Here is a 16,952-nt window from a genome sequence, read left to right as displayed (position 1 = left end):
CTTGGCCGTCTCAGCAGCTGTGCATGGCTCGTGAGTCACTATCCGGCCGCATGTGAGCTGGACACCCACGCAGAGACGGTTCCTTGTGGCCTGACCCATGTCCCAGGGTGCTGCCCATCCCTCACCAGACCCCCAGGCAAGAAGCCGAGTCTTGCAAAAACTGCTGGCAGGGTAGATCACTCCTGCCACCATCTCTTTCCAAGCACCCCAGCTGGTGGCCAAGGGGCTGCCAGCACACACTCAGGCTTGCCGCATGGCTCTGCAGGGATCTGAGCACTGCTCGACACATCCAGAGGAGGTCCCCAGGGCAGGCAGAGTGACCCCAAGGCACCCTGCCCACACACCTCTCCCAGCTCTGTCTATGGCAGTGTACCTGTGGGACCTGGGTTTGCACCATCAAGGGGCCTGAAAGCTCTGGAGGGCCTGGGTTCTCCATCAAGAAAAGCCTTCAGGAAAAACGTGGATGTATTGAGGTCTTGCCTTGGTGCAGAGAGATGCTCTGCAGAAGCATTCCCAGCCCTGTGCTCCTCCACCTTCAAGAAGGTGCCAGGGCTCTGCAGGGTCTATGGGGCAGACAGGAGAGGAGATGCACCCTTGCCACCCAAAATCCCATGAGACAGGCCTTTTGTGGGCAGGAGGGCTGGTTCCACATGGCCAGGTGCCGTGGCAGGGCACAGGGCTGAGGCGTGGGCAGCAGTATCGCTCGCTCATGGGTGCAGTGGTTGCAGTGTTTACAACACAGGGCTGGTTTCTGGAAGAAAGGTGGGTGCAGCCCTGCTGGGACATCCTGTGCCCTGGGGCAGCTTCCAAAATACACCTGCCCTCTGCAGAGAGCACCCACAGCAGGAGGCTTGTGCCCCAGGGGGCACGTTTCAAGCCACGAAGCACTGTCCCTCACTGGAAGGAAACCCCAATCATGTCCACAGCTTAGGACCAGGGACACAGCCACTCCACCTATTAACCTTGTTCTCTTGGGATGGTCAGAAGCTGAGGCTGAAATCTCTCCAGACAGATTGTACCAGGGCTGAGGTTCCACAGTCACCCCATTCCATGGCACTCCCTTGAAGGTGCTGGACAAGCTGCGGCTGCTTGTACCCCTCAAGATCACTGCTGGACAAGCGACCTGGGCCAGCAAGAGCAAATTTGGGGCAGCTGAGCATCTCCCCAGCTTCAGTTTGCTCTCTGCTGGCACCAAGGCAGGGTGGAAATTCCTGTTTCCCATACGTTGAATGCTGTCAGAAACTATGAACTCACAGTTCTATACATAGGCACTGGAAAAACTAGTCTGCCTCCCTTTGCTGCTTTGACCACGCCAAAATCAAAGGGATTTAGGCATATCATGGCCCTGGCTCCTGCTGTGACATGGCAGCTGTGGGCACCCCAGGGCAGGGCACGAAGCTGCTGCGTCCCCCCAGTTCTGGATCCCCTGACCCAGAGCAAAGCGCTCCCCTCCTCCGGCTGCCAACAGTCAGCCCAGCTTCTTGCACAGCCCCCTGGTTACCCCCTCACCCCGTCCCCCCAGTTAGTCCCAGGGGGTGTTTCTGAAGCCCATGGACACCTCAGCCCCCGGGGTGCAGGATGGGCCTTTGCTGGCTCTGCCCTGGTGCCCACTGGTTTGCTCCCAGTGCTCCCTCTGCGGGGACCCTGGCTACCACTGGATCCACCTGGGCACTCCCAAAGTGCCTTTTTAGCACTTATATTTCTCCTGAAAAAGCAAACACAGTGGGGCTTTCTCCCATCCTGCCCCATGGAACCCCACTCAGACCACACCGGTGCTTGGTTGCCCATGGCCATTTATTGCAGCTGCTGCCTGCTCAGCGCCCGGGGCGGTGGGACCGGGCCCGAGACCCCCATCCTGCCCGGCTGTCAGGGGGTTGATTCACTGCGGAAGGGCTGGATGGGCGGCAGCAGCTTCAGTCCCAGGGTGAGACGTCCAGGAGACGAGGCTGGTCGGTGCTTCATCATGGTGGATAGCAGCAAGGAGGGGGTGTCTGGGGGCGAGGGGCAGGGTCAGCCACAGACACCCATAAACAGGGTCCTGTCCCCACCCTGAAGCACACAGGCTGTTGTCCCACACTGCCCAGCACCACCCCCCATGTCCCCCCAGCTCCCTCCAGCTCCACCATGAGGAGCGGCTGCCCCAGCAGCCAGTGCTGCCCCCACATCCCAGCCCAGACCCCAGACTCCCATCCCACCCTGCCCAGCTGCGGGCACAGACCCGTCCCCCCAGACAGCAGGGTGTCCTCTGCCCCCCGGTGCCCTGACAGGGCCATACCTGGCCGGCTCCTCGAGGTCATGGTGTCTGGGGTGGCCCTTGGCGTTGTGGACAGCTGACAGCCACCCATCATGGAGAGCTGCTTGTCCTGTTGGTTCCCATCAGTGCCATCCTGGCCCGACAGCTGCATCGCGTCCTTCTGGGAAGGGGAGAGCGTGTGACCCAAACACGGGGCCCCATTCCGCATCCTCCAGCAACCCTCCCCCAGCCAGCTCTCCCTGGGGAAACTGAGGCACAGATCTCCCCCGCAGGCTCAGCATCCCCCTCCCCACCTCTGTCATCCCTACCTTGTTGGGGCTGCGGGCACTGGCTTGGGATGGCCGTGGGGTGCTGGGCGGTTGGGGCTGGAAGCGCGGGGGCGTGAGGGTGTGTGGGCCCCCGCAGCTCCGCGGAACAGTGGGGTATCTGCACTCGCCCGTCCGCTCCCTGTGGGACAGGACACGGGGTGCTCAGTGCCTGGCAGGTGGCACCCCATGTGTCACTTGATGCCAGTGAGGGGTCGGGGGGTGCTCCCTGTTCAGGGGGCAGTTACTCACGGTCCAGACGCCAGCATGTTGACGGGCCGGTCGCAGGACAGGCAATGGAAACCAGGCAGCAGCTGCCTGGAGAGGGGAGAAAAGGGCTGGGGAGCTCCTGGGGGGCACAGCCCCACCTGCACACCGTCCCCTGCCACAAAAAGCCTCTGCACCCACCCCCCAAGATTAGTTCAGGAGGGCTCCTCCCACACGTGCCCCCTCATTGTGCCGCCTCCATCGCTGGGAAGCTGCAGCTGGCAGGAGCACAAGGCACAGCCACTTGCTCAGCATCCCCAGGGGCGCTGCCCACATGGCTCCCACGCCAGGGTACCACAGCGGCACGAGCTGGGACAGCCAGCAGGAACAGGGCCGGCACTGCCAAAGCCACCGCTGTCCCCATCGCACTCACTTCCTAATCCCAGCGGCATCGTCACGTTCTGGCTGCAGCGCCTTCTGCAGCTGCCCGCTGAGGCTCTTCCAACGCTCCTCCTGCTGCTGCCGGAACGCCCCCAGCTCCCGGCGGTCCAGCTGTGGACGGGTGACACCCTCAGCCATCTACCCCAGGATGGGACATGGCGGTCCCCAGGGGGACAGCCGGGAGGGGGGACCCTCGCAAGGATGCTGCCTCAGGCTGCCGAGCCCCCAGTGTGCCAGTTCTGCGTGGAAGGGACGAGCTCTCACCTTGCAGAGCATCTCCCTCTGGAGCTCATGCTTGAACCATTGCCAGCCCCTCTCCTGGTCCGTCACCCGGCTCGTCACCTCCTCCATCATTTCATTCAGCCGCTCCACGCACGCCTCAAACTGGCTGCGACTGACTTTGTCAGCCAGGGCGGCCTTGTCTGCTTTCTAGCAATGGGGAAAGACAGGAGAGCGGTGGGGACAGGATGGAGGGACAACGCGAGAGGGAGAAGTGGCTACGTGGATCTGTTCACCCCATCACCCCCGTGGGACTGGTCCCACCAGCCGAAGGGACTCGGGGTCACAGAGGGACCTGGCAAGCGCAGCTGGGCTGGAAATCCTCCCTCCCCCTGGCTGGTTCTGCCAGCCGGCACCCAAGGGACAAGGGGTGTTCGTCACCCTGCCCGGGACACCCTTGGCTGGCACCAGGGCCCCTCGAGCTCGTACCTCATCGATTCCCAGCAGCTGCAGCTCCTCCCTGTCTGCTTTCTGCTTCTTGAGCCTCCCCAGGGCCTGGGACAGAGCCTTCCAAGGCAGACAGCAGCCCGTGATGCCACGGCAGGGCTGGAGCTGCCCCCCGGCCAGCCGAGCACCCCTTGCCTCCCCACCCCATCAGAAACCTCCAGGAAAGGCATCGGGAAGCTGTGCAGGGCTGCGAGCAGGGTGGCAGGGGGACAGATCCCTTGGGGTCCCAGCCTGGGCTCTGCTTGCAGGTTACAGACACTCACCTTGATGTCCTTCTGCTCCTGCTGGCGATCCTGCTGGAGGTTTGCAAGGGCTGAGCTGAACTTCTCATAGTCCTTTTGGAGCTGCATGATGCTGGCCTGGAGGCACTTGAGCTGCTCGTCCTGCTGCAGGGACTAAGAGGACAAGGCGGTGCTGAGCCAGGGGGTGGCTGCCCCGCAGGGACAGACCCAGGGTATTTTGGCTGGTGGCCGCGGACTCTCAGTGCAAGCAGAACATTTTCTCCAAGGCTTTAATTCCCTTCCATGCTGCTGACTCCCACAAGCCAATTAGGGGGGCAGCAAGGGGCTCCCCCATGTTACAGCAAAGCCGAAATGCCTGGGGGGTCCTGGCAGCTCAAGCCCCCTACACCGCATCTCCTTACCTGTCTCCTCCACTTTGGATAACTCTCCACTTTGCCGCCCGCCTTCTGGGCCAGGGACGCCACCTGCTCCTCGAGCTTCTCGCAGCGCTGGAGAAGCTTCCCTAGCAGCACCATGGTGTCCGAGCTGCAGACGTGGCACCCTGCCTGCTCGTGTCCCCCGCTCTGCGCCGTCGCGCTCGGCTCGTCCACCTGCTGGCAGGGGAGGAGGAATCAGCTCTGAGCCGGGCTGGATGCCGCCCACAAGCGCAGGTGCCGTGGAGGCTCCATGACCCCAGCCAGCCAGGGGCCGTGGCTGGGACCCCGCCAGGACTCCCCCCGAGCCAGCGGGGGCTGGGAGCGCTGCCCCCGGGCCTCACCTCTGCCTGCAGCTGCTGCGCTGTCTCCATCACCAACTTATTCACATACTCGGCCGCAAACTGCTCCAGCTGGGCCTGAGTCGGCTCCTGCTGCTTCCCCAACTCCTTCCGCTCTGCCTTGACCTTCTGTCCCTTGGGCCTGGCCAGCGAGACAGGGGTAGGCTTAGCCTTCATGGGGGTGTCCTTCACCCCCCAAACTGGGATGCTCTCCGACCCCAGGTTCCCTCGCAGCCCTGCGGGTTAGGAAACCCTCTCCCATTTTTTTACCGCGGCTGTTGGGTCATCTGGGCGCTGCCGTCTGCTTTCCTATGGGCTTCAGCCCCCCTCATCTTTCTGGGAGCATCCTCCACCTTGCTGATCTGGGAACGGCGGTGGGGGCAGTGAGGGCACAGCCCCCTGTGTCATTCCGGCACGGGGACCTTTCGGCTGCCCCCTCCCTGCCCAAACTGGCATCCCCGCAGCCCCTCGGGGACTGCTGCCGGCTCACCTTCTCCTCCTGCCCGTGGAGGGCCCTGGCCATGTCTTGCAGGAATGACATCTGGCACTGGAGGTCGGCCAGGATGCTGGTGATGCTCTGCCGGCCTAGAGGGACATGGTGCAAGGGGATGTGCTGTCGGTGAGGGGGTCTCACCCTTGGGGCCAGGCTCTGAGCATGACGAGCCCCTGAGCCAGGGTGTCCCCACACCAAACAACCCCCGCCAGCCCCCCCGTGCTCTCACCTCCCTCCGGGAAGAGCCGGCGCACGTTCTCAAGATCCGCGTGTTCTGCTTTTGCAGATTTAAGGTGCTCCACCTGCTCTTTCAGATCAGCACAGAGGTGGCCAAGCTGCCCAACCTGTGAGAGAACCTCCCGCATCTCCGACTCGTAGCTGGAGATGATGGTGGAGCCCGAGGAGCCCCAGGGCTTGGCCGGCTCTTGGGCATCCCCTGGGATGGTGGCTTGGGAGCTGGAGGACCCAGGCTGCACCCCAGGGGTGGTGGTGTGGGTCCCAGGTGATCCTGGCTGCATTCCTGAGGTGCTGGCCTGGGCATCAGGGGCCCCTGGTTGTGTCCCCAGGTGGGTGGTGGCCTGGGTGCCCAGTGATCCTGGCTCCAGCCCAGAGGTGCTGGCCTGAGTGCCCGGGGATCCTGGTTGCATCCCCGGGGTGGTGACACCGGCATCAGTAGACTTCGTGCAATCAGAGGGAGCGCCCAACAACTTCACAGGGGTCACTGGTTCCCCCTGTGTCCCTGCTTGCATCCCCGGGGAGCCAGACCCTGCAGTCCCCTTGCTGGTCTCCATCCCAGGCTGTGTCCCACGTCCCTTCGGCCCCAGTGCTGAGCTCTTCCTGGTCTGGCTGTCCGTGGCCACCTGGGTGGGCTCGGCGGGGGCAGACTGGCCCCCAGCGCCCTCCTGGGAAGAAGAGGCAAAGGACAGCAGGTTTACTGGCAGCTGGGCAGCCGTGAGGACAGACCCCAGAACCCCCCGCCATGTCCCCAGTCCCTGTCCCCAAACCACCATCTCACAGGGACAAACTCGTGTTCCACATGAGAGCCCAAATGCAAAGGCATCACGGGGTCAGCCCGGCCATGGAGCCTGGAAGATGGGATCCCCAGGGATGGACCCCCAGTATCACTGCCCAGCACCCCGAACCCACAGGCTGTGCCCCGAGGCAGGAGGGCTGGTGTCCCTGAGGGAGCGGGGACGCAGCCGCCTCCTGTCCCTGCGCAGCCCGGCAGCGTCCTGGGGCTTCCCCTGGAGCTGGGTGAGGAGAGGGACACCCGTTCAGATGTGGGAGCGGGATTTAAAGAGAATCCCCAAATGAATGGGGCAGGAGGCAGAGAGACGCTGGGCAGGGCTGTGCCTGGGGGCCGCGGCGGAATTCCATGAGCAGAGCTTTATCTCCCCTCCTTCCCCTCCCATGGTTCTGTTTTGAGGGCTCTCTAGTTCAAAAGTGGCTTAGCAACTCTTGGGACACCCTTCCCACTCTTCCCTCCTGCTGCCCTTCACACTGGTGACACTGATGGCTGTGGGGCAGGGGCACAGTGTGACAGAGCAGCAGGAGCGGGGAGGGACGAGGGCCCAGTTCCCTGCTGGGGCACCAGGGGACACTCACCAGGCCAAGCGTCTCCTGGATCTCCTGGATGTCCTCTGCCAGGCCGGAATGCGCCTCCTGCAGGGCACGCATGTCCTCTGCCAGGCCGGAATGTGCGTCCTTCATCTCCTGGATGTCCTGTGCCATTCCAGAATGCGCCTTCTGCATGGCCTCCTGCATCTCTCGCATGTCCTCTGCCATGCCAGAGTGCGCCTTCTGCATGGCCTCCTGCATCTCCCGCATGTCCTCTGCCATGCCAGAGTGCGCCTTCTGCATGGCCTCCTGCATCTCCCGCATGTCTTCTGCCAGGCTGGACTGCGCCTCCTTAAACTTGTTGATCTCCTCCCAGAGATCCTGAAGCGAAGCCCTTTCCTGGGAGAGCGGGTGGGGGGTGAGCCCAGGGGAGGGCTCCGGGGACCTGGACCCCGCTGTGCTCTGCTGTGGGAGCTCGGGCTTAACCCAGCCCTTGGGCTGAGGGCGGCACGAGGGCAGCGCGGAGCCCAGAGGAGGGGGCGTCTCGTGGGGGAGCACCCAGGGACCAGCAAGAGCATCTACCTTGGAGACGGTGCTCTCTTCCTCTTCTGTTGTTTTTGGCATGGTCTCCTTGGCCATGGAGGTGACCTTGGAGTCGCTCCCGGTCCCCTCTAGTGTGTCCTTCCCAGCCAGCTGTTCCTGTGGATCCCAGGGCTGCTGCCCCGTGCCCAGGGCTCCGACCTCCTCCTTCTCCTGGCCAGGCTGCTTCTTGCTATCCTGGTCTTTTGCCAGGCCGCGGGTCAGGCTCTGCCCTGGCTCCAGGACAGACGGCTCCTCCTGACCCTGCTGCCCAATGATCATGGCCTCCAGCAACTTGTGGAGCGCCACCAAGTCCACAACCCCCATATGGGGTGTCCCTATGGCAGCATTCAGCATCTCCAAGAGACTGCGTGTGGCCATCGCTGCTGTTCTGCGTGAAAACACTGAAGCTGAAGTAGGGAGACAGGAGCTTTTCTGTCCGGAGGTGACCTTGGAGGGATGGACAGACAGCAGCCTTTCTCCTCCTGCTTCTTGCCACAGAAAGCGATCAGTCACCAAAACAGATCCAAGTTCCTAAAGCAATCCGAGTGATGAAAATGATCCAGTCACCAAAGCAATCCAAGTGCCAAAAGTGATCAAACCACCAGAAGCGGTTCAACCACCAAAAGCGATTCCACCACCAAAAGTGATGCAACCACCAAAAGCGATTCCACCACCAAAAGTGATACAACCACCAGAAGTGATCCCACCACCAAAAGTGATACAACCACCAGAAGTGATCCCACCACCAAAAGCGATGCAACCACCACAAGTGATCCCACCACCGAAAGTGATACAACCACCAGAAGTGATTCCACCACCAAAAGCGATGCAACTGCCAAAATGAGTCCACCACCACAGTGATCCCACCACGGCAAGTGATCCCACCACGGCCAGTGACCAAATGGGCACGGGGCACAGGTGACAGGGGACAATATAGTGTCTCTGTTGCCCGGCAACAGCCGCCCCAGGAGCCAGCGGGCGCCGCCCTGGTCATTGTGATGAAGTTATCCACGGGATGGGAGGTGCTGAGGGTCCCTCCTGTCTTTCCCACTTCACCACCTACATTGTAGCTGGTGACACCTCATATTTTGGGGCAGGTCACTGCAGCCCGTGCCCAGATTCAAAATACAATCAGACAAGTCATGGGGAATGAAATCTCACTTTACTGAATTAAATACCCTCAGTTTTAATTGCAGAGAGAGTGGCTTTATCCATGTTGTGTAGTAAATCAAGCTCTCCCGACGTTTAATCCTTCCCTTTCCCCACGGCACAGTGGCCTCGGAGGCGATTCCCCTTCGTGGCAGATGTGCAGTGACTGGCTCACGAGTGCACCAGCACCTGGGAACCTGGGCTGAAAACAAGGCCAAAGTGCCCGGTTTAGGATGCCTTTCCCTGCGGCTGATCAAGGCAGACGGATGTCTTTGGAGAGGGAGCTGTTCTGAAGGGATTTCTTCTGCCTCTCTTGACCGTTGGCGTGAGCCAGTGGCTGCTGACCAGGAAATGTGCTCATCGCTTGCTCCCTCATGAACACTGTCCTGGCCTTTTCAGCTATAAAGACATAAACCAGAGTATGTTTCCTGTCATCTGTGCAAGAAGGCGGTTCAAATGCAAAGGTGATCTTGCCTGTAAGCAGCACGAACTACTCTAGAGACAGCTCTTTGCTGGGGATGGAGCTGTGAGAGAGGTTCTCCAGCGGGCACGGCTGCCTCCCTTTTGAAACACGGGCAATCTTTTGCTGGGATTCCTGTCCCTCAGCCTGATGGCTCTGACATCTCCTCTGATGCTTCAGAAACTGGATCCACCTGGGCACACCCAAAGCGGCTTTTTAGCACTTATATTTCTCCTGAAAAAACAAACACAGTGGGGCTTTCTGCCATCCTGCCCCAGGGACCCCCACTCAGACCACACCGGCGCTTGGTTGCCCATCGCCATTTATTGCAGCCACTGCCTGCTCAGTGCCCAGGGCAGTGGGACCGGGGCCAGGGCCTCCATCCTGCCCGGTTGTCAGGGGGTTGATTCACTGCAGAGGGGCTGGATGGGTGGCAGCAGCTTTGGTGCCAGGGTGAGGCATCCAGGAGACCTCGGAGCTGGCCCCCGGCCACCCGAGTACCTCCTGCCTCCCCACCCCATCTTAGGCAAGATGGCCCAGAACACCCAGCAGCAGCTCTTCCTTCGGTTTTCTCCTCGGTGCTTTTCTGCCATGCCCAGGAGGGGGTGCTCTCAGACAACTTAAAACAGGTTTTTGACACCCTCATAAAAACAACCACAACGAACTCCAGGGTGCACTGAAAAAAGCCCTGAGACAGCCTCTGCGGAGCTGCCACGGTCTGGAGCTGCTGGTGCCCACCAGCTGGGATGTTGCCTCTTCCCCACGAGGGTGGATGGGAACTGCTCATCCTCCAGATGATCAGAAATTTCAGTCCGGTCATTGGACATGGTGAAGGCTCATCAAACACCAGAGAACTGGGTACAGCCCAAACCCCTCTCCATTCTCTTTTTTCCCACCAGATGCTATGGGGTTTGCAAAGGGACCTGCCCAGTACCTGGCATCACAGCCCCAACTCGCTCCTGCCTGCCTGCTGCTGGCAACAAACCCTCCCTGGAGTGACCCCAACCTGGCCTGAGCCCGGGAAGCCTCATCCTGACACCGAATGTTGGGGATTTGTCCCATCCAGCCCCTGCAGAACCACACAGCCCCATGGCCAACAAGACCAGGGCAGTGACTGACCCATGGACTGGGCACTGGGGAGGCCAACCTCAAATCCTTGGGGCAGTTTTGGGCCCCTCACGCCAAGAAATCCGTTGAGGTGCTGGAGCGAATTGAGAGAAGGGAACGGAGCTGGTGAGGGGCTGGAGCACAAGTGTGATGGGAACGGTTGACAGCCCTGGGGGGGTCAGCTGGAGAACAGCAGCTGAGGGGAGACCTTCTGATCTCTGAACTGCCTAAAAGGACCTTGGAGCCAGGGGGTGTCAGGCTCTGCTCCCAAGGAACAAGTGACAGGACCGGAGGAAATGGCCTCAAGTTGCGCCAGAGGAGGTTAAGGTTGGATCCTGGGAACTGCTTAAGAGAAAAGGTTGTCAGGCATTGGGACACCAACCCCTCTGGCTGCCATTTTCCCAAGCAGCTCCCTTGAGCCTTATTCTGGGAAACACAGCACAGAAACCCAGCAGTGTCAGCAGAAAAGGTTGCTGGGGTTATGGATTTGGGGCCCTTCAGGAAAATGGGATTTTCCCCATGGTTTTTGCTGCCAGGTTGTGCTGCCGTTTGGGTGTTTTCCTCCAAGACCCATCTCCTGGAGGGCTGGGATGGCAAAGGAGTTGCTGCCTTTAACAGGAATAAGTGCAGGTCAGCTTCTAGCTCTGCAACAACACATCCTGGAGCAGTACGGAAGGGAAAGGCTCAATGAAAGGAGCACTGAATACTTGATCTGGGTTCATTTAATGATTTTCTCAGGGAAGGATAAGCCCAGTCCTTTCAGTCAGCACAGAGCTGAGCACCTCGAGGGGAGGCCCGGCTCTAGTAAATGCCGTAGGTGGGCTCCTTGGTGTCTCGGTACCTGTCCAGGTACCTCAAGGGCTGGTGGCGCGGGAACTTCACCTGGGGAGGATGGTAAACGGGCGGCCGCACAAATTCAAACACGGGCTCTCTCATATCTGTAAAGGGGTGACACAGAGTGATAGTGAGACAGTGCAGATCCGAACCCCAGGGCCCCCCGTCACTAACAAGGGCCCCCCCCCACACCCACCAGGGCTGGTTGAGCATGCCCTGGTGAAGGCTCTCAGTGTTATTTGAAAATGCTCATTCAAAATGGCCTTTTAAGAGGTTGTTTCCTCAGACTGCTGTTAGTTTGGGGGAAGATGGCTTCATAAGCACCCAGTCTGTGCTGTAACAGCTCCCAGACAAGTGCCAGGACCAAGCAGGAGCCCACGGGCACAGCTCGTTCACCGGCCCTGTGCCTCACCCCAGGGCTGGGTCACGGCTCCCCCAGCCTCCCGCACAGCCATTTCTTACTGAGAAGCTGATGGAAGACGCAGGTAACGGAGCTGTCCCACTGGCACTGGAAAAACGCCAGCCCTGCCGGGGTCATGGCGTCCTCGTGCTTTCTGTAGAAGTCAAACGTGCTAAAGGTTCGCATCTTGAGGCTGTGGCTGGAAACAATACAAGCACAAGAGCTGAGTTGATTCTCTTTTCTTGCAGCACTCTAGCAGGCAACTACTTCCCCACAGCATCCCAGAGGCTATAAAACAGAGGTGGAAAAGGAAGGCACATCAAAAATTCTCCCAGTTTCACCAGCTCTCTGCACATTTCTGCTCCAGGCAGGAAAAAAACACTTTCTTAACAGCCTGGTTTAAAGCAACAGGACAGCACAGTGCTTGCAGGGCTGGGATTGTGGCTCCAGGCGACACACAAACTCAGAGCAGCCCTGAACAGCCCTGCAGACTAAAACGAACTTGCTCTCCTCCAGCAGTAACAACCATGTCATCAGAACATGCAAGAACAGCCTGGCCAAGAGAGTGTGAACCACCAGCAAAAGCCTCAATTACCAGGGTGTGGGCCGAACATCCTCGCTGAAATCGATGCGGTGGTCTTGCTTGAAGAGCAGGAAGATGAAGCGATGGTAGCCAGTGCCCATGGCGGGGAAGGGGGGCAGGTAATGGCAGATCTCCTTACCCGCCTGGATGTCGTTGCCTGGGATGTTGGTCCTGAACACATACAAGTTTACTTCACTATGTATCCATTCATTTCCCCCCGTTAGGGCCGGCAGATTCCCCCAGGATTGCACATCACTCTGGGCTACATTGTGACATAACCTACACCCTGTCTGACAAGCAAACAGACAGCAGAGGCTGTTTTCACTGGAAGAAAAATCACACTCAGTGTTTTGAAAGCCAAACAGCAGCAACACCTGAACTCCTGCATCTTTAGCAGGACCCAGAACATGGGTGTGAAGAAGCTACTGGCAGGAGCACCAGAGAACCCACAGAACCGTCTCAGCAAATCCTTATTCCGAGCTCTGTTGAAGGAGTTTCTGCCCACTCTGCCGGGGCTTTCCCCGAGCCCAGCAGTGCGGCTCTGCCGTTCGGTACTCACACCAGCCAGTGCAGGTACTCCGAGTGCGTGTCTCTTAAATGTCCATCTGCAACAGAGAAAGGTGACTTCATGATAGGATCATAGAATCGTTTGGGTCGGAAGAGACCCTCAAGATCATCGAGTCCAACCATAACCCAACTCTGGCACTAACCCATGTCCACAAGAACCTCCTCTACACTCCTCCTGGGATGGTGACTCCACCACTGCCCTGGGCAACTTGTTCCAGTATTGTACAACCCTCTCCATGAATAAGTGTTTCCTAATATCCAATCTGAACCTCCCCTGGCACAACTTGAGGCTGGTGAGAACCCCCAGACCCACTTCAAACCAACGGGGCAGCTCAAGACCACCCAGCAATCCTTTCCTAGCAGAAAAGTAGCTCATTCTTATACGAATGAGCTTAAAATGAGGAGCAAAGAACTCAACAGATGTAATTCCAAGATTAGAGGGACTTCTTGGTCAGTTGCTTCACTGTGCCTTGGTTTCCCAGAGCGAGCAGTGGCAGCTAATGCACCTGCCAGGCAGACTGCTGAGGGAGAGGAGTCTGGGGGGAAACAAAGGCCAGGAGTCAGGGAATTGCTTCCACTACACCGCGACACCGGTCCTGTCTCATCTCTCAACTGCTAGAGGTTTGGGGAGGCTACAATCTCTCCTGCATATATAACACACCCCTACTCAGAAGTTATGGCATCATCTCTGCCTGTGCAGCCAAAAGAAAGAGGAGCGAACCAACAGCAGAGGGAAACAATCCTGTTTAAATGTGTTCTTTGTAAAGAACCTGCTACTCACCTGGATTTGTGAGCAACAAAGTCCACAGCGTGCCTTTATCTGCCTCGTATGACACTGCAGGGGGACTGGAAGCCTAAATGAGCAACACAAACAGAATGTTAGTCACTGGAACAACAGGTTCCATTAAGGAACCATTAAGGTAATGATTTCCACAGCAAAGAACACAAACTGGTCACGGGTATGGCCAGGACACAGCACAGACCAGGCAGGGCCATGACACCAAGTCATCCAGCTCCACCTGAGAGCCCCCAGAGCCTTAATAAACATCCGCCTGCTGACAGACAACCATCCTGCTGCAAAGCTCTGTCTTTATCACATCCAAGAAACGTTTTGATCATCACAGAGGAAATACCCTTCTAAACAAAATCTCCTGGGGCGGACAAGGCCCATCAGGAGCGTCTGAGAAAACCACAGAGGCTTCCCGTGGGGCCAAGGCTGTGCCCAGCTCCCCCCACACACCTCTGACGGAGTCACCATGTTCCCATAGTAGACCGGCATGACGTGCTCATCTTCTTGGCTGTATTCCACCCTCAAGGTGACCCAGGGGGTGAACGTGGCCCCTCGGAACAAATCACGAAACACCCCGCAGTGCTCGGCCATGCGCTGCTTGTGGAACGGGCCGCTGCTCTTCTCCCACTCAGCTCTGACCTTGTCGAGGGGGATCAGCGCTGCAAGGAGAGGGAAACACTGGAGGTGACACTGGGGAACCCAGCACAGCCGGGGCAGGAAGGGGGTGGCGGAGCACAGACCAGTCCGGAGCCGCGCTGCTCTTTCCATCTCGGCATTCTGGTGGTTCTCCCTCAGGATCTTCTTTCTTGCCTTGATTTCCTTTGCCCGCAGCAGCTTCTCATGTGGGAGGCTGATGTCGGTCTTCGGCTCTTCAGACAGGGGTGAAAAAAACACATACATGAAAAATTCAAATACCCAAAGTACCCAAAAACAAAACACCTGCAGAGCATTAGAGAGGCTGTGAAAGAGACACAAACTCCAAGACAGTAGAGACTCGATTCTACCACCTCTGCCTTCCCTCTGCACCTCCACGTGTCTGCCGCCTCCTCTCCCCCAGCTCATCGCACCCCCAGACCCAGCGGTTTTCCAGCCGAGGAGCAGCTCTGGTCTCTGCGGCTGCTGTGCAAACTGGATTATTTGCTGCAGGTGGTCTAAAGCTCTGGTTCCTCTGACACTACTGGGCTTAGGACGAGAGGAAATGGCCTCAAGTAGCCCCAGGGGAGGATAGGGTTGGATCCTGGGAACAATTTCTTCCCCGAAAGGGCTGTCAGGCATTGAAACAGGCTGCCCAGGGCAGTGGTGGACAGATGCAGGGATGAGGTTCTCAGACACATGGGTCAGTGCCAGGGGTGGGTTATGGTTGGTCTTGATGGCCTTGAGGGTTTTTTCCAACCAAATGATTCTATGATTCCAAGGAATCACTTCTCTACTCTGCTCCACGTCTCTTGGCAGGTCCCGGCCAGCCTCCCTCCTCCCAGAAAACTGCCATCCGGTTCTGTGAAACATTTGCACTCTGCAAACTTCTACATCAGAAAAGGGCCCATCTTGTGCCAAAGCCCCTCATCAGCTCTTTGGGGCAAAATGCAGCCCCAGCAACAGCCTTCTTGACCTCCAGCAGCAAAACCCTGCATAGTGCAGCTCCTTGGGCGAGTACCTGGCTTGGGGCTGCTGTGCTGCCGGACCGTCTGCCACCAGTGCGGCTTCCTGCTCTCCTTCTCCGCCAGCCTCAAGTACCGACTGAAACTGCGGTATTTTTCCAGCACTTCTAAGTTGCTGACGTCAATATCCTCATTGGGCATCGGCCCCAGCGGGGCTGCCCGCTTGCAGAGTGCAGCTGAGAATGGAAAGTGAAGAAAAGTTGCTAAATTAATGTACTGTGATTAACTTACAAAAAACGCACCCATCCTTAACCAATGACACGGTAAATGCTTTCTGAGCACCTGCAAAACGAGGGGAGGATAATCCACAGAATCTCAGAATGTCAGGGATTGGAAGGGACCTGGAAAGCTCATCCAGTGCAATCCCCCCGCCAGATGAGGTTCCACAGGAAGGGGTCCAGGCGGGTTTGAATGTCTGCAGAGAAGGAGACTCCACAACCTCCCTGGGCAGCCTGGGCCGGGCTCTGCCACCCTCACTGAAAAGAAGTTTCTTCTCATATTTAAGCAGAACCTCCTGTGTTCCAGTTTGTACCCAATGCCCCTTGTCCTATCACTGGTTGTCACCGAGAAAAGCCTGGCTCCATCCTCCTGACACTCACCCTTTCCATATTGATGACCATGAATGAGCCACCCCTCAGTCTCCTCTTCTCCAGTTCCAGAGCCCCAGCTCCCTCAGCCTTTCCTCACACGGGAGATGCTCCACTCCCTTCAGCATCTTTGTTGCCCTGCGCTGGACTCTCTCCAGCAGTTCCCTGTCCTTCTGGAACTGAGAGGCCACAACTGGACACAATATTCCAGGGGTGGTCTCCCCAGGGCAGAGTAGAGGGGCAGGAGAACCTCTCTGACCTACTGACCACCCCCTTCTAATCCACCCCAGGTACCATTGGCCTTCCTGGCCACAAGGGTCCAGTGCTGGCTCATGCTCATCCTGCTGTCCCCAGGACCCCCAGGTCCGTTTTCCCTACACTGCTCTCTAATAGGTCATTCCCCAACTTAGACTGGAACCTGGGGTTGTTCCCGCCCAGATGCAAGACTCTACTAGTGTCCCCCAGCGCTGATGAAATAAAGAATGCCGCCGAACAGTAGCATTGCCTCTGCTGTTCAGTCCATCTCTTCGTTTCCAGAGAGTTCCCGCTTTCTCCAGAGCGCAAGAGACGAGGCCGAGAGAGCCCGGGAAGAGCCGGAGCCACCCCCGCCTCCCCGAGCCGGCCACGCCAGGAATTCAGCCGCCCGAGCGCTCTCCCCGCCACGCCGCAAGCGGCTCCCGCTGCCCGCGCAGGGGAACCGGGGCTCCCCGGCCCGGGACTCACCGGCCGTGCCGAACGCCCGCCCGCTCCGGACGCCGCTCAGCGCGGCACTCAGCAGGGGCACCGCCATGCTGCGCGCCGCCCGCACTGGAAGGACCCCGTTCCCATAGCGACGGGGGCTGCGCCGCGCGGAGTCCGGTCTGCAAGGCCCCGCAGCCGTAGCAACGGGTCTGTCTACCGCAGCGCCGGGCTGGGAATGCCCCCCTGCCGCGGCAACGGGGCTGTTTAGCGCGGAGCCTGCCTAGAAACGTCCCCACAGCCCCGCGGGACGGGCTCTACCCTCCCCGGGAACCCCTCCCCATCGCCGGCCTTGCTGCTCCGACCGGGCAGAGCCCGCGGAAGGCACCGGAGAGGCCCCGCTCTCACCCCGGGGTACCCGGACGGGAGGTGAAGCCCAGCACAAGAGCCAGGGGTTTTTGAGAAATCGGCCCACAAAGGAAAAGCTGCGGTTGCCTGTGGGCTGTGGAACATCCTAGGGGTGCTGGGGAACCGCAGGGCAGAGTCACAGAATCCCAGCCTGGTGGGGCTGAAGGGAC

The 16,952-nt window shown here is 59.0% G+C and overlaps 2 protein-coding genes across 6 annotated transcripts; both read right to left on the bottom strand.

Annotated features, from left to right (window-relative positions):
• Positions 1–1,776: 1,776 nt before the first annotated feature.
• Positions 1,777–8,296, bottom strand: LOC136109468 (uncharacterized). Of its 4 annotated transcripts, XM_071816406.1 has the most exons (15): positions 7,562–8,296; positions 7,028–7,378; positions 5,652–6,324; positions 5,420–5,514; positions 5,200–5,291; positions 4,933–5,071; positions 4,577–4,768; positions 4,197–4,328; positions 3,916–3,993; positions 3,472–3,636; positions 3,200–3,318; positions 2,812–2,877; positions 2,563–2,701; positions 2,276–2,414; positions 1,777–1,991 (listed from the first exon to the last, which is right to left on the bottom strand). In XM_071816406.1, exons 1-15 carry the CDS (start codon positions 7,937–7,939, stop codon positions 1,867–1,869), a joined length of 2,883 nt encoding a protein of 960 aa, XP_071672507.1. In that variant the 5' UTR covers positions 7,940–8,296; the 3' UTR covers positions 1,777–1,866. The 4 variants fall into 4 exon arrangements, with proteins under 4 accessions (XP_071672507.1, XP_071672504.1, XP_071672505.1 ...); XM_071816403.1 differs by having other exon boundaries at positions 7,028–8,296; XM_071816404.1 differs by having other exon boundaries at positions 4,577–4,765; positions 7,028–8,296.
• Positions 8,297–8,704: 408 nt separating this feature from the next.
• LOC136109695 (large ribosomal subunit protein mL38-like) lies at positions 8,705–16,556 on the bottom strand. Of its 2 annotated transcripts, XM_065852559.2 has the most exons (9): positions 16,420–16,556; positions 15,106–15,285; positions 14,192–14,320; positions 13,902–14,110; positions 13,443–13,515; positions 12,654–12,699; positions 12,107–12,265; positions 11,574–11,710; positions 8,705–11,215 (listed from the first exon to the last, which is right to left on the bottom strand). In XM_065852559.2, the coding sequence occupies exons 1-9, from the start codon at positions 16,484–16,486 to the stop codon at positions 11,079–11,081; spliced, it is 1,137 nt and encodes a 378-aa protein (XP_065708631.1). In that variant the 5' UTR covers positions 16,487–16,556; the 3' UTR covers positions 8,705–11,078. The 2 variants fall into 2 exon arrangements, with proteins under 2 accessions (XP_065708631.1, XP_071672422.1); XM_071816321.1 differs by having other exon boundaries at positions 13,902–14,320.
• Positions 16,557–16,952: the final 396 nt, after the last annotated feature.

This window comes from Patagioenas fasciata, chromosome 18, assembly GCF_037038585.1.
Source record: "Patagioenas fasciata isolate bPatFas1 chromosome 18, bPatFas1.hap1, whole genome shotgun sequence".
Classification (NCBI taxonomy): domain Eukaryota; kingdom Metazoa; phylum Chordata; class Aves; order Columbiformes; family Columbidae; genus Patagioenas; species Patagioenas fasciata.
Note: the sequence above shows the minus strand (reverse complement) of the source record. Positions and strands in the feature narration are given on the sequence as shown.

Coding starts and splice junctions, on each gene's coding strand:
- LOC136109468 (XM_071816403.1), bottom strand. CDS start 7,939: ATGGCCACACGCAGTCTCTTGGAGATGCTGAATGCTGCCATAGGGACA. Junction 6,325..7,027: donor TCCAGGAGACGCTTGGCCTG/GTGAGTGTCCCC, acceptor TCTTCTTCCCAG/GAGGGCGCTGGGGGCCAGTC. Junction 5,292..5,419: donor TCCACGGGCAGGAGGAGAAG/GTGAGCCGGCAG, acceptor CGCCGTTCCCAG/ATCAGCAAGGTGGAGGATGC.
- LOC136109695 (XM_071816321.1), bottom strand. CDS start 16,486: ATGGCGGTGCCCCTGCTGAGTGCCGCGCTGAGCGGCGTCCGGAGCGGG. Junction 12,700..13,442: donor TTTGTTGCTCACAAATCCAG/GTGAGTAGCAGG, acceptor TCTCTGTTGCAG/ATGGACATTTAAGAGACACG. Junction 11,711..12,106: donor GATGTTCGGCCCACACCCTG/GTAATTGAGGCT, acceptor TATTGTTTCCAG/CCACAGCCTCAAGATGCGAA.